The 12957-nt window shown below is 66.9% G+C and overlaps 2 protein-coding genes across 2 annotated transcripts; both read right to left on the minus strand.

Moving 5' to 3' along the window:
* Positions 1–467: 467 nt before the first annotated feature.
* Positions 468–3849, minus strand: PRPH (peripherin). Its single transcript, XM_063425133.1, has 9 exons — positions 3449–3849; positions 2560–2620; positions 2365–2460; positions 2117–2278; positions 1920–2045; positions 1617–1837; positions 1233–1282; positions 993–1069; positions 468–918 (listed from the first exon to the last, which is right to left on the minus strand). The coding sequence occupies exons 1-9, from the start codon at positions 3790–3792 to the stop codon at positions 877–879; spliced, it is 1179 nt and encodes a 392-aa protein (XP_063281203.1). The 5' UTR covers positions 3793–3849; the 3' UTR covers positions 468–876.
* Positions 3850–4954: 1105 nt separating this feature from the next.
* On the minus strand, positions 4955–7332 carry LOC134565518 (tubulin alpha-1C chain). Its single transcript, XM_063425127.1, has 3 exons — positions 7110–7332; positions 6868–7016; positions 4955–5944 (listed from the first exon to the last, which is right to left on the minus strand). Exons 1-3 carry the CDS (start codon positions 7228–7230, stop codon positions 4970–4972), a joined length of 1245 nt encoding a protein of 414 aa, XP_063281197.1. The 5' UTR covers positions 7231–7332; the 3' UTR covers positions 4955–4969.
* Positions 7333–12957: the final 5625 nt, after the last annotated feature.

Consider the following 12957-nt stretch of genomic DNA (forward strand, 5'->3'; position numbering starts at 1 on the left):
CCCCCCCCCCGAGTGGTGATGGAGAGGGGCCCTGGGAGAGAACAGGACCCCAAATCCCCTCCTCAGCCAGGCGCCGCTTCCCTTTCTGCCCCACTCCCCTGGAGGGGACACCGGAGGGGACAGCGCTTGGATGTCACCGGACCCCGCCAACCCCGGGGGCAGCCGGTGCCGGTTCCGGTGACCGGAGGGGAGGTGGGACCCCCCAGAGTGGGAGTCGTGGCGATGGAGACAGAACAGGACCCCGGAGACCCAAATCCCCTCCTCAGCCAGGCTCTGCTTCCCTTTCTGCCCCACTCCCCTGGAGGGGACACCGGAGGGGACAGCGCTTGGATGTCACCGGACCCCGCCAACCCCGGGGGCAGCCGGTGCCGGTTCCAGTGATGGGAGGAGAGGTGGGACCACCCCAGAATGAGAGTCGTGGTGATGAAGACAGAACAAGACCCCAGATCCCCCCTCAGCCAGGCGCCTCTTCCCTTTCTGCCCCACTCCCCTGGCGGGGACACCGGAGGGGACAGCGCTTGGATGTCACCGGACCTGCCAACCCCGGGGACAGCCGGTGCCAGCTCTGGTGGCGGGAGCGAATTTGGGACTCCCTCTGCCCCAGGGCAGCCTGGAGAACACTCGATAATAAATACAGCCGGGGTTGAGGTTGGGAGAATAATAAATAGGCAATAAATAGGCAATAAATAGCGATAAATAGTGAGGGGCCAAGGCACGGGGACACACTGCAAAGGCACAGGAACGCACCACAGCGTTTGGCCGTGGTGCTGGCAGCAGGAATGGGGTTTGGGGCGCTCCCAGACCCCCACCCAGGATGCAGCAGGGGCTGGCAAAACCCCACCGTGGGGTCGGGGAGATCACAGCAGCTCCTCTCTGTCACTTCCCCGCTCGCTCCTTGTGCGACTCCGTCACCACTTGCTGCAAGAGGAGAATTTGGGGATCAGTCCCACAGCAGGGTGGGGCCTCCCAGGCAGGGCACCCCCAGTTCTCACCTGTCCGTCCCGTGTCTCGATGGTTTTGATGAGCACCGTCCTCCGTGCAGGGCTCTCGGCAGGCTGGGGCTCCAGCACTGGGCACAGAGGGGCATCAGCACCCCGTGCCCTCCCAGATACCCTGGGCAGGGGCACAGGCACCCACCCACACCCACACGGGGTCTCTACCCCCAAGCAAAGACCCCCAGACACAGTGGGGGACCCCCAGACACAGTGGGGGACCCCCAGCTTGTGGCTCACCTGAGCTCCTCATGCTGAAGGAGGAGGTGGGGTGCAGTGGGATGGTGATCCTGGGGGGGGGAGAGGAGGATGAGGAGGGTCTGGGACTCCTGGACATTCCCAGTGACCCTTCCACACCCTCGATTCTGTGCCCCACATCCCGGCTCAATGGGGGGCTGTGCCCGCGGGCTGCCAGGCTGGCACCCGGAGTGGGGTTGGAGGCAGCTCCCCCCCGATCCCGCCAGCCCCTGGCCTTGATTTTATCTCAGCAGCGAGAGGCTCCCATGGGAGTGGGAATAAAGCCCCTGGAGCTGCCTCCTCCCACGAAAACCCCACAATAACCAGGGTGACCCAACGCGAGGGAGCTTCCCCGCCGGCAGAGTGGAGCTCTGTGCCCTTCCTCACCGGCTCTCCTCGCCCTCCAGCAGCTTTCGGTAGGTGGCAATCTCGATGTCCAGGGCCATCTTGACGTTCAGCAGGTCCTGGTACTCGCGTAGGTGCCGCGCCATCTCCTCCTTCATCTGCTGGATCTCCTGCTCCAGCCTCCCCACCACGTCCTGGTAGTTCCCGATCTCCTCCCCGAACTCATCCTCCATCTCCCGCATCTGCCGCTGCAGCGCCTCATTCTGCGGGGGGAGACGGGGCTGCAAAGGGCCGGGGTGGGCTGTGGTCCTCGCACCCCCTCCCCAAACACTCCCCGGCTCTCACCACGCCCTTCAGCCCGTCCACCTCGCAGGTGAGGCTCTGGATCTGCCTCCGGGACTCGTTCATCTCCTGCTTGGCCAGTCGCAGCGCCTCGTGGTTGCGGTTTGCTGCGTCCGAGAGATCGGCAAACTGCGCGGGCCAGGCGAGTCAGCGCTCCGGGATGGCTCAGCCTCCCCAAAATCCCTCCCAGCCCCGGGTACCTTTGATTTGTACCACTCCTCGGCCTCCTGCAGGTTCTTGACGGCGATGCTCTCGTACTGGGTGCGGATCTCCCGCAGCGCCGCCGTCAGCTCCGGCTTGCACACCTCGGCCTCGGCCAGCCCCGCCGGGCTGGGCGCGCTCACCTCCAGGTCCCGCAGCTCCTGCGTGGGCGTGGGGGCGTCACGCAGTGGCACAAGGACCGGAGCTGTCCCCCCTGTCCCCATCCCTGCCCGGGCCATGCCACCACCTCCTCGTGCAGCTTCTTGAGGAAGCCGATCTCGTCCATCAGCAGCTCCACCTTGCGCTCCAGCTCCAGGCGAGACAGCGTGGCGTGATCCACGTCCTGTGGGAGAGGCCGGGATGAGCTGCAGGGCAGCGTGGAGGGGATGGGGAGACCCCTGGGTGAGGATTCGGTACTGCACGGCCCCGCCAGCCCCCTCACCTTGCGGAACAGCACCAGGCTCTTCTCGGCATCCTCACGCTTCTGTGTCTCGTCCTCCAGCCTGGGGACAGCAAGGGATGAGAGGGAGGTGGGGGTGGGGGTGCAGACCCCCTCCTCCTGCCTCCTGTTGCAGCGCCCTCCACTCACAGCGGAGGCGATCGGGGATGGAGCGCCCCCCGCGCTGGCACCAGTCCCCTCCCAGTGCCCCCACCCTCACCCTGCCCCTCCCAGTGCCCCGCCTTTCCGCAGAGCTCTCATCTCCCAGTGCCTCCCAGTGCATCCCGGGTGCCTTTCCCAGTGTCTGCTGAGCGTATCCCTTCCCAGGGGCTCTCCTCCCCAGTCCCTACCCCGACTTGCCCGGGGCTCCCCCATCCCCAGCCCGCTGCATCCTCCGGTCCCCATCCTGGTGCAACTCTCATCCCATCACGTTCCTCAGCCAGCGGCTCTCGCAGTCTCTCTCTGGCACCTTCCCTGGTCCCCATCACACTCATAACTCATCCCGACACATCCCCGATTCCCATCGCAGTACATCCCTCATCCCAGTACATCCCTCATCCCGGTTCATCCCTCATCCCGGTTCATCCCTCATCCCAGTTCATCCCTCATCCCGGTTCATCCCTCATCCCAGTTCATGCCTCACCCCAGTTCATGCCTCATCCCAGTTCATCCCTCCTCCCAGTTCATCCTTCATCCCAGTTCATCCCTCATCCCGGTTCATCCCTCATCCCAGTTCATCCCTCATCCCGGTTCATCCCGGTTCATCCCGGTTCATCCCGGTCCATTCTCTGGTCCCCTTCACATCCTCCAGTCCCCACCCCGGCGCATTCCTCATCCCGTCTCATCCTTGGTCCCCACCCCGCTGCCTCCCACGGCCCCACCGCGGGCCCACCGCTGCCGCAGGGCCGCCAGGTCGGTGGCGAGCCCGTCCCGCTCAGCCTGGAGCCGGTCCCGGTCGCGGCCGAGGCGCTGCAGCCGCTCCCGCAGCCCCTGCAGCTCCCCCTGCACCAGCCCGGTGCGGGGCCCGGTGGCGGCGGTGGCGCGGCCCAGGGCGGCTCGGAGGGTCCCGTTCTGCCGTTCCAGCGCCCGCACCCGCTCCAGGAAAGCGGCGAAACGATCGTTCAGCGCCGCCAGCTCCTCCCGCTCCGCGCCCCGCGCTGCCGCCGCCTCCGCCAGCCGCCCCGGGGCCGCGGTGAGGGGCGGCGGCACCCGGGGGTCGCGGTCACGGCGGCTCATGCTCGCACCGGGAGGGCGGCGGCTGCCGGTATCGGCTGTTTATAGCGGACAGCGGCTCCTCCCCGCCGGGGGGACCCGGGGATACGGGACTGAGAGAGGGGAGGGGTCTCCGGGCCGGAGGGAGGACCGGGGGTTGCGGATGTCCCCTCGGGGGGGCGGGGAAAGGGGCTGGGGACACCCCTCGGGGTGAGGGGCTGCGTGTGCAGGGCGGCTGCAGGCGTTGCCTTTCAGGGGGGCTCGGAGACCCCCAAGGTGGGGGGCTGGTGTGTTCCCCATCGGCGGTGCAGGCAGAGGAACGCAGCAGCACCAGGGGTAAGGGGGAGAGGGGCTGAGAGTGGCGGGGAGACACGAGATCCTCCCCCCACCCAGGTGAGAGGGACAGGGACCCCTATGGGGTCCCCCCCAAGGGAGCATGGGGGTACAGACCCCCAGCTGGGATGCAGAGAGGGACTGGGCGCTGCAGGGCTCAGGCAGAGCACCCATCCGAGCCGGGTCCCATCCTGCCCGCGGTGCCCAGCGCCCAGGGAGGGGGGGCCCCCTCATCCATCCCCCTTCCTCTTCCTCGGGGCCGCCGTGACTCGGCTCTGCGGGAGCTGCCATGAGCAGGGCAGCGCTGGACAGCGCTGCAAACCCCCCCTGAGCCCCCCCTTTCCGGGTAGCTAGGGCGGCACTTACGGGAAGGACTCGGTGCCCTGCCCAGAGCCTGTGGGGAGGGTCCCCCCCGCCCAGGACCCCCCTCCCAGCTCTGCAGAGAACCGCACCGAGGGTGGCTCTGTGCCAGGACAGCATGACACCACGTCCAGCCTGTCTGCACCAGGCACTGGGCAGGACACTGGGGGGGGTCTCAGGGGTCTCCCCCTCACTTGGTGACCCCCAGGGTGAGCAGAACAGTGAGGAGGACACGAGCCCCCCCCTGCCACTGCAGGTAACCCAGCAGGGCAGTGCCAGGGAGCCAGCCAGGGACCCCGACCCCACACAACCCCCCAGCCTCTCCCAACACAACCCCTGTGCCAGCTGGCAGCAGGGCCGGGCAACCAGCCCAGCTGAGGCCCCCCCGTCCCCTGGGACGTCCCCCCAGGTCACCACAAGGCGGATTGTCCCGGCACAATGAGCGAGGCAACGTCGGAAAGAGCCATTTTAATGAACAGCACCGCAGTGTAACAGCACAGACAAGGCACTAATATTCCTCCCCCTCCTCATCGCCCTCCAAGCTGTCAGCCCCCACCTCCTCGTAATCCTTCTCCAGGGCAGCCATATCCTCACGGGCCTCCGAGAACTCCCCCTCCTCCATGCCCTCCCCCACGTACCAGTGCACAAACGCCCTCTTGGCGTACATCAGGTCAAACTTGTGGTCCAGGCGGGCCCAGGCCTCGGCGATGGCCGTGGTGTTGCTCAGCATGCACACGGCGCGCTGCACCTTGGCCAGGTCGCCCCCGGGCACCACCGTGGGTGGCTGGTAGTTGATGCCCACCTTGAAACCGGTCGGGCACCAGTCCACAAACTGGATGGTGCGCTTGGTCTTGATGGTGGCGATGGCGGCGTTGACATCCTTGGGCACCACGTCCCCGCGGTACAGCAGGCAGCACGCCATGTACTTGCCGTGGCGAGGGTCACACTTCACCATCTGGTTGGCCGGCTCGAAGCAGGCGTTGGTGATTTCGGCCACCGTCAGCTGCTCGTGATAAGCCTTCTCCGCAGAGATCACCGGGGCATAGGTGGCCAGAGGGAAGTGGATGCGCGGGTACGGCACCAGGTTGGTCTGGAATTCTGTCAGGTCGACGTTCAGGGCTCCGTCAAAGCGCAGAGAGGCCGTGATGGACGACACGATCTGGCTGATGAGGCGGTTCAGGTTGGTGTAGGTGGGGCGCTCGATGTCCAGGTTGCGGCGGCAGATGTCGTAGATGGCCTCGTTGTCCACCATGAAGGCACAGTCGGAGTGCTCCAGGGTGGTGTGCGTGGTCAGGATGGAGTTGTAGGGCTCCACCACGGCCGTGGACACCTGTGGCGCTGGGTAGATGGAGAACTCCAGCTTGGACTTCTTGCCGTAGTCCACCGAGAGCCGCTCCATCAGCAGGGAGGTGAAGCCAGAGCCGGTGCCACCGCCAAAGCTGTGGAACACCAGGAAGCCCTGCAGCCCTGTGCACTGGTCAGCCTGCAGGGTGGCGAGAGGAAAACAAAACCAAACTGTCAGAGAATCTGAACTTCAGCTGCTACTGACTTGCCCAGGAAGTAATCCCCTCAGAATGGCAAATACCCCTCACAGAATGGCAAATACTCCTCACAGAATGGCAAATATCCCTCACAGAATGGCAAATATCCCTCACAGAATGGCAGATATTTGTCCCAGGATCTCAGGCCCTGTGATTCAGTATGACCAGGGACAGGGATCCCTTCCTGCAGGGGTTTGGGGATACTCAGTAGAGACAAGAAGAACCTGGGCAGCAGAAGTTGCTCCTCTCTGTGGCCACATGAGGACATTATAAGGGTGTTCCACTACCACAGCAGGAACCACCACGGTGGGGGACAAGGTGGCCCTGACCTCACATGTTGGCCACGGACTCATTTTGGATACCCCAGCTCTTGGGAGACACCCCAGCAGGCTCTGGAACAAGCCAACCACAGCTTCACCCCCTCTTTTTCCACGAGGGTGCAGCAGGAGCTTATCCCACAGGAGCCCATGGGCAGCCAGCTCAGCCTTTGATGTGCCAGGAGCTCCCCGAGCAGAGCCGGCGGCGCAGCAGGTCCGGCCACCCCGGCGCCAGCCCCAGCGTGGGAACCACAGGTTCAAAGAGCTTGGGCAGCCACACCAGTCAAACCAGTGCTGCACCAGCACCCAAAGCATCTGTCCTGGCCCCCCTGCCCTCGCCATGGGGCTTCCCGCCCTCCTCCCCTTGGCAAGGCTCAGCCCTGGGCCAGGAGAGGGAATTGCCGGTCCCTCCTCCGACAGCCCCACCCTCAGCCCCAAAGTGCTGATGGGCTGAGAAGGACCTGCCCAGGGACACCTGGAGCTTCCCTTTGTCCCCACATCCCCCGCAGGGATGGACCCACCCCACCAGACCCCCACAGGACACCCACCAGCTTGCGGATGCGGTCAAGGACCAGGTCGATGATCTCCTTGCCGATGGTGTAGTGCCCGCGGGCGTAGTTGTTGGCCGCATCCTCCTTGCCCGTGATCAGCTGCTCGGGGTGGAAGAGCTGCCGGTACGTCCCGGTGCGCACCTCGTCTGCGGGGACAGCCCCGGGCCCCGTTAGTGCCTGGTGCCCCCTCAGTGCCCGGTGCCCCCGTTAGCGCCCGGTGCCCCCTTAGCGCCGCTCACCGATCACGGTGGGCTCCAGGTCCACGAACACGGCCCGGGGCACGTGCTTGCCGGCGCCCGTCTCGCTGAAGAAGGTGTTGAAGGAGTCGTCCCCCCCGCCGATGGTCTTGTCGCTGGGCATCTGCCCGTCGGGCTGGATGCCGTGCTCCAGGCAGTACAGCTCCCAGCACGCATTGCCGATCTGCACGCCCGCTTGGCCCACGTGGATGGAGATGCACTCGCGCTGCGGGGGCACACGGCACACGCTCACCCCTTTTGTCACCTCTCTGTCCCACACCAGCACCCACCGAGCTGGGAAGGGACCCTCACAAAGGGTGGATGGGGTCAGATCGTGCCCAGACCCATCGCAAGGAGTGCTCAGTTGTGGGGGTCCCATCCTGCCCCTCCCCATTGAGGGACAGAGTGAGAACACGGTGGGCACAGGCTCAGCTCCCCCAAACCCCAGTTGTGCCCTGGCTCGCTCAGGGCTGTCCCAGCATCATCCCAAACTGCAGCTGGAGACACCCAGGAGCTGAGGAGGGAGGTGTGGAGGGACCCCCGCGTTCGGGGCCAGGCTGGGACTATCAGCGTGCACAGCCCTAGGGGTGCTCAGCTCTGGGGGTACCATCCTGGCGCCCCAGGGAGGTGGGAACCTGCACCGGGTGGTGCCATTCATGCCACCCCCACCTCCCACGAGTGGAGAATTGGGGTTCCCACTAATTGAGGTTCACCATTTCCAGACCCCCCCACCCACGGATCGCACAGCGACAGGGACACTTCAGCCCCTTCCCCAGCGTTCTGCTCACAACTTCCCGCTTCGTGGGCAGCCTCGGACCTCAGGGAATGCGGAGCCGCTCTCTTCTCCGCCAGCCCTTGCACAACCCCGGCCTGTCCCGGTCCCGCCGCAGCCTTAACCGCGGCTATGGGCGCCCGGCTGGCAGCCAGCTCCGCCCGGGACAGGAGCAAACTCCGGTGACCGGGAGGACTTTTCCTCACGGCAGCCGCTCCTGCTTGTGCTGAGAGCAGGGGATCTGCCCCCCGCCATCGCTCCACGCCGCCGTGACTCACTCCCACGCGTTTCCCGGCGAGCAGAGCCGGGAGAGGGGGGCACGAGGGGTTCCCCCGGACCCCCTCGCTGCCAGTTCCTCTCCCGAGGGTGATGTGGGGACGTGCTTAGCTCCTAAGTGTGAGCCCAGGACACGCAGCTCCACGCGGAGTGTCCCCAGCCCGGGGGGGGATCGGCACCCGAGGGTGGGAGCACCCCGGGCAGCGACCCCCGGCTGGGGAAGCCCCCGGTTCCGGGGAACACTCGCACCCCCGCCTGCTCGGGACGAGCAACAACTCGGCAGCCCCACGGAGCGTCCTGAACACGCGAGGAGCTCCCAGCCCCTCCAGACCACAGCCCCACGTGCTGCTGGGGACATGGAGGGGGACCCAGCACGCACCCGCATCTCAGCCCCCCGCGCTGCTCGGGGGGTCCCGCACTCCCAGGGGGTCCCACCCCACGCGGTGCCCCCCGATGAAGCCAGCACGCCCCCAGCCCTCACCATGGCCGCTCGCTGTCCGAAGCGTTACGAAGCCGTCGAGGAGGGAGGCGGGGGTCGCCCCGTAGGGCTCCCGGGATATACCCCAGGGGCGGGGAGGGGGGCGGGGAAAGGGGGCGGAGCCATCCGGACTTTGCCCCGCCCCTCCGGGCCACGCGCGGCTCTGGACACGCCCTCCCGCCCCGCCTCGATTCTGATTGGTCGGTTCGAAAGCTGACGAGAGTGGGTGGGCGGTGACGTCAGTGGAGCGGAATGCGGTGGGCGGGAGGCGGGAGGGGGCGGGGAAGGGGGCGTGGCTTGTGGTGAAATGGGCGTGGCTATGGGCGGGGAAAGAGGCGGGGACAAAGGGGCGGAGGGTTGGGGGTCCCCAGGTTTGGGGGGCGCTGGGCGGGCAGGCAGGGGGCGATTGGGGGGCTCAGAAGGGTCAGAAGGCATTAGGGGCAGCGGGGCTGGGGGACATCGGGGGGAGCGGGGATTACGGGAGGCTTTAGAGGCGGGAGGCTCGGCGATATTGGGGCGGGGGGCTCAGTCGGCGACAGGATGGGTCCCTGAAGCCCCCGGCTCAGCCTCAGGTGCTGCATGTGCCCAGGGAGCGCCCCGGCCCCTCCTGGGCTGGAGGCCTCGGGGATCCGGTAATTCCTCTCCGTGCCCCCTCCCCATCCCGGTGCCGTTCCCGTGGGAAGCCCCGCGGGCTCCCGTCGCGCCGGCTCCTGTGCCCGCCGCCGCCCTGCTCCCTGCCAGCCCCGGGGCTGCTCCCCGGGGGAACCCACGCGGGGCAGTTCCTGTGGGGCAGGACGGACGGGGCCGGGGGAGCACCCCACGCCCACCCCCGGGGCGCAGTGCCCGGTCCCACCCTGCCTCCCCCGCTCTGGGTTGGTTTGAAGCGGGTGGGAGTCGCGCTCCAAAGGCCAGAGAGGGGTTTGGGACAGCATGGGGACATTGGGGTCGGCCCCGAGACAGAATCACAGACCCCACACTCCCCGGGCACCGCGATGTCCCGCCAATCCCTGAGCACCCGCGTGTCCCCCCACACCCTGGGCACCTCAGCGTGTCCCCTCCTTGGGTACCTCGATGTCCCCCCTGCTCCCTGACCACTCTGTGTCCCCTCACACCCTGGTCACCTCAGTGTCCCGCCCCTCCCTGGGCGCTCCGGTGTCTCCGCACTCCCTGGGCACATCCCCGGTGCTGGCACACGCCCCGGGTGCCCGGGGTGCCCGTTGTCCCAGCAACTCACACTCCTGAGCCCCCGGTGGCACCGGAGCCCCCCGAGACCCCACCACGCCGGTCCCGGGGCCCTGCTGGGGTTCAGACGATGCTTTGGGGGGCCGGGCCGAGGGCGGACCCCTCCGACAGCAGGGTCTCTCCCACCTCACCCCCACCCCTCCGCCGCCCCGCTCCTTTATTCCCGGCTTTGCCGCATTGCGGAACCGCCCCGCACGCAGGCGGTGCCGCAGCCCCCTCCCCACGGGCAGCGCGCCCGCAGCCCCCCGCACCCCACGGCGGCCCCACCGCGCCTTGCCCTGCTCCCCCTGTCCCCCCGCAGTGTCCCCCCCATCCCGGGACCGAGTCTCCCTTTTGTTGTGGCTCCCGCCGAGCCGGGAGGGGGAGGGAAGGGGCACCGGGACACCCAGGCTGCGGGAACACCGGTGACACCGCCCTGCCTCCTCCCACGGGGAATGCGGTCACCCGCTGCCCCCAGCAGTGGGCTCGGAGGGGGTTTTTTTCGAGTGGGGCGGGGGTCCAGCCCGCTCTGCCACCCCTCGGCGGGGTCCAGCCCCTCAGTGCCACCCTGAGCCCCTCTGCCACACCACGGCCTCACCCTGCACCCCGGAGAGGAGCGGCCCCCTCCTCCCCTGAGCTGCCCTGTCTCTCCATCTGAATGAATCTGTCACATCGATGGTGGCAGCGGATGGACAGACAGACAGACAGAGCTGGGTTCTGCGGGAAAACAGGCTAAAAATAACAGCAGCCTGTGTCTGGGATTTCAGCCCTGAGCCACCACAGCCCCTGATGGGGTCGAGACCCCTCGATCCCTGGGGACGGCGTGTCCCAGTCAGCGGGTTCGAGGTCACCAATTTGGGATCCCCAGGAAGGGCCCAGACCGGGGGAGGCTGGGAATTTCGGCTGTGCCACGGGCAGGAGTCCAGCAGCCAGGAAAATCAGCCCACGCAGGATGAGATGCCATCTCCGGGAGCCCCCGAGTTGCCCAGCCAGGGTGGGGACAGCCATGGGGACTCAGGGGGGACTCCAGGGGGGTCCAGGGTCTGTCCCACCCAGTGGCACCAAGGGGATGGACACGGCTGGGGGACGCCAGCAACCGTCACCAGGAGCCACCGCGTTGCTACCAACAGTCAACAGAGCACAGACGAATGGGAAGCACGGGAGGTGGAGGGGCTGGGAGCTGTGCCAGACCCCCCCGCAGCAGCACTCAACAGGCCTCGAGTTTGGGGGGCCACAGGGATGGTGACATCCACGGCAGGGTGGGAACTGGGGCACCCCAGAGCCTGTGTACCCCCCTTGCTTGGCACAGCAGAGTGATCGGGCACTGGGGGGCCTGCAGATGGTGCCCCACCCTCAGGGTCAGGCACTGGGGGTCCCAAGGATGGTGCCCCACCCTCAGGGTTGGGCACTGGGGGACCTGCAGATGGTGCCCCACCCTCAGGGTCAGGCACTGGGGGTCCCAAGGAGGGTGCCCCACCCTCAGGGTCGGGCACTGGGGGTCCCAAGGGTGGTGCCCCACCCTCAGGGTCAGGCACTGGGGGTCCCAAGGAGGGTGCCCCACCCTCAGGGGCAGACACTGGGGGTCCCAAGGATGGTGCCCCACCCTCAGGGTCGGGCATTGGGGGTCCCAAGGATGGTGCCTCACCCACAGGGTCAGGCACTGGGGGACCTGCAGATGGTGCCCCACCCACAGCCAAGCAGGATGAGGCACTGGGGGTCCCAAGGATGGTGCCCCACCCTCAGGGTCGGGCATTGGGGGTCCCAAGGATGGTGCCTCACCCACAGCCAAGCAGGGTGAGGCTCTGGGGGTCCCGGGGGTGGTGCCCTCACTGTGACAATAAGGCCAGGCAGCGGTGGGAACCCAGCCTGCTCCGCCTGCAATCCCCCGCACGCCAGGCCCCGGGATGGATGTTGGGGAAGGGGGATGTGAGGGGGGGTCCCAGCCCGTCTCCTAGCAACCGGTCTCCTAGCAACCCCACCAGTTGCCTGGCAGCAGTGGGTGCAGGACATGTGGCCGTCCATACCCGAGGAGATGGGAGGGGGCTGGGGGGCACCAGTGGGACTGCAGCACCCAGTGCCCCTCACCCCACACCCCACATCACCCACTGGGGCTGAGCCACCCCTGCCCTGTGAGGCACCTCCTGCCCACAGCTCAGGGCAATAGGATGGGTGTGGACCCTCCTTAGCTTGGAGAGTGGTCCCCTGGTCAGGGGGCTGCTGTGAGCCCCCAAAACCCCTGGGGACACAATGGGGACACCCTGACAGGCTGCACACTGGCATTGAACACTTGGGACTGCAGGGGGACAAAGGCAGGAGGAATTTCCCAGGCAGGGATAGATGTACAGTGGGGTCAGGGCTGGGGGCTGAGCTGCTTTGGGGTCAGGGTGCCCCAAAACACCCATTTGCCATGGGGATCAGCCTGGTGGGAGACAAATCTGGTTTTTCTCTACTTAGCAAAGCCTGATCCTTTGTTCTGGTGGGCGATGCCCAAATCCCATCCCCTCTTTGTCTGCAGCTCTGCAGCCCCGGCAGCACCCCCAAAACAGGGGCACCAGCAGGGGCATGGCGCTGACAGTGGGGACACGGGACTGGCAGCAGGGACATGGGGATAGTGGTGGGGACATGGGTTTGGCAGCAGGGACACGGGAACCTTGCATCTGCCCAAAAATCTGCATAATGTGGGAAACACCGGGGGAAAAAAAGGGATTTCTCAGCAGGGGGATGTCCTGGCAGCTCCACCTGCAGCAGCTGGGGCCATGCATGTGGTGTGGGGTCACTCCTCTGCAGGGACTGAGCCCTCCCAGCACCTCCTGGCTTGGGGAAACCAACCCCCAAAATCCCAAACCCCCAAATCCTGTAGGCTTTGCAAGAACAAAGGGAAGGGGAACCCCCGAAGGAGTGGGAAACCCTAGGGCTGTGGGGCTGGTGGTTCGGGGGGGGGCTGTGCAGGGGCTGGCAGCAGATGGAGGGGTGGCCAGGGGACGCGTGTCCCAGTGTCCCAGCTGTGTCCCCACCACCAGCTGCCGCACAGCAGCTGCTGCTCGGCTGGAGCCCCCAGCCCAAAACTGCCCTGGGGGCTTTTGTCCCCTGTGTCCCCCCGCTGT

The sequence above is a fragment of the Prinia subflava genome, unplaced genomic scaffold (assembly GCF_021018805.1).
Source record: "Prinia subflava isolate CZ2003 ecotype Zambia unplaced genomic scaffold, Cam_Psub_1.2 scaffold_53_NEW, whole genome shotgun sequence".
NCBI lineage: Eukaryota > Metazoa > Chordata > Aves > Passeriformes > Cisticolidae > Prinia > Prinia subflava.

Bases quoted from the DNA above. Each gene is read 5' to 3' on its own strand.
- PRPH (XM_063425133.1), bottom strand. From the start codon at position 3,792: ATGAGCCGCCGTGACCGCGACCCCCGGGTGCCGCCGCCCCTCACCGCG. The intron at 2,461-2,559 runs GTGAGGGGGCTG...CCTCTCCCACAG, and splicing joins GCCTGGTGCTGTTCCGCAAG to GACGTGGATCACGCCACGCT. The intron at 1,070-1,232 runs GTGAGCCACAAG...CTCTGTGCCCAG, and splicing joins CTTCAGCATGAGGAGCTCAG to TGCTGGAGCCCCAGCCTGCC.
- LOC134565518 (XM_063425127.1), bottom strand. From the start codon at position 7,230: ATGCCCAGCGACAAGACCATCGGCGGGGGGGACGACTCCTTCAACACC. The intron at 7,017-7,109 runs GTGAGCGGCGCT...CTGTCCCCGCAG, and splicing joins CCTGGAGCCCACCGTGATCG to ACGAGGTGCGCACCGGGACG. The intron at 5,945-6,867 runs GTGGGTGTCCTG...GCCACCCTGCAG, and splicing joins TTGACCGCATCCGCAAGCTG to GCTGACCAGTGCACAGGGCT.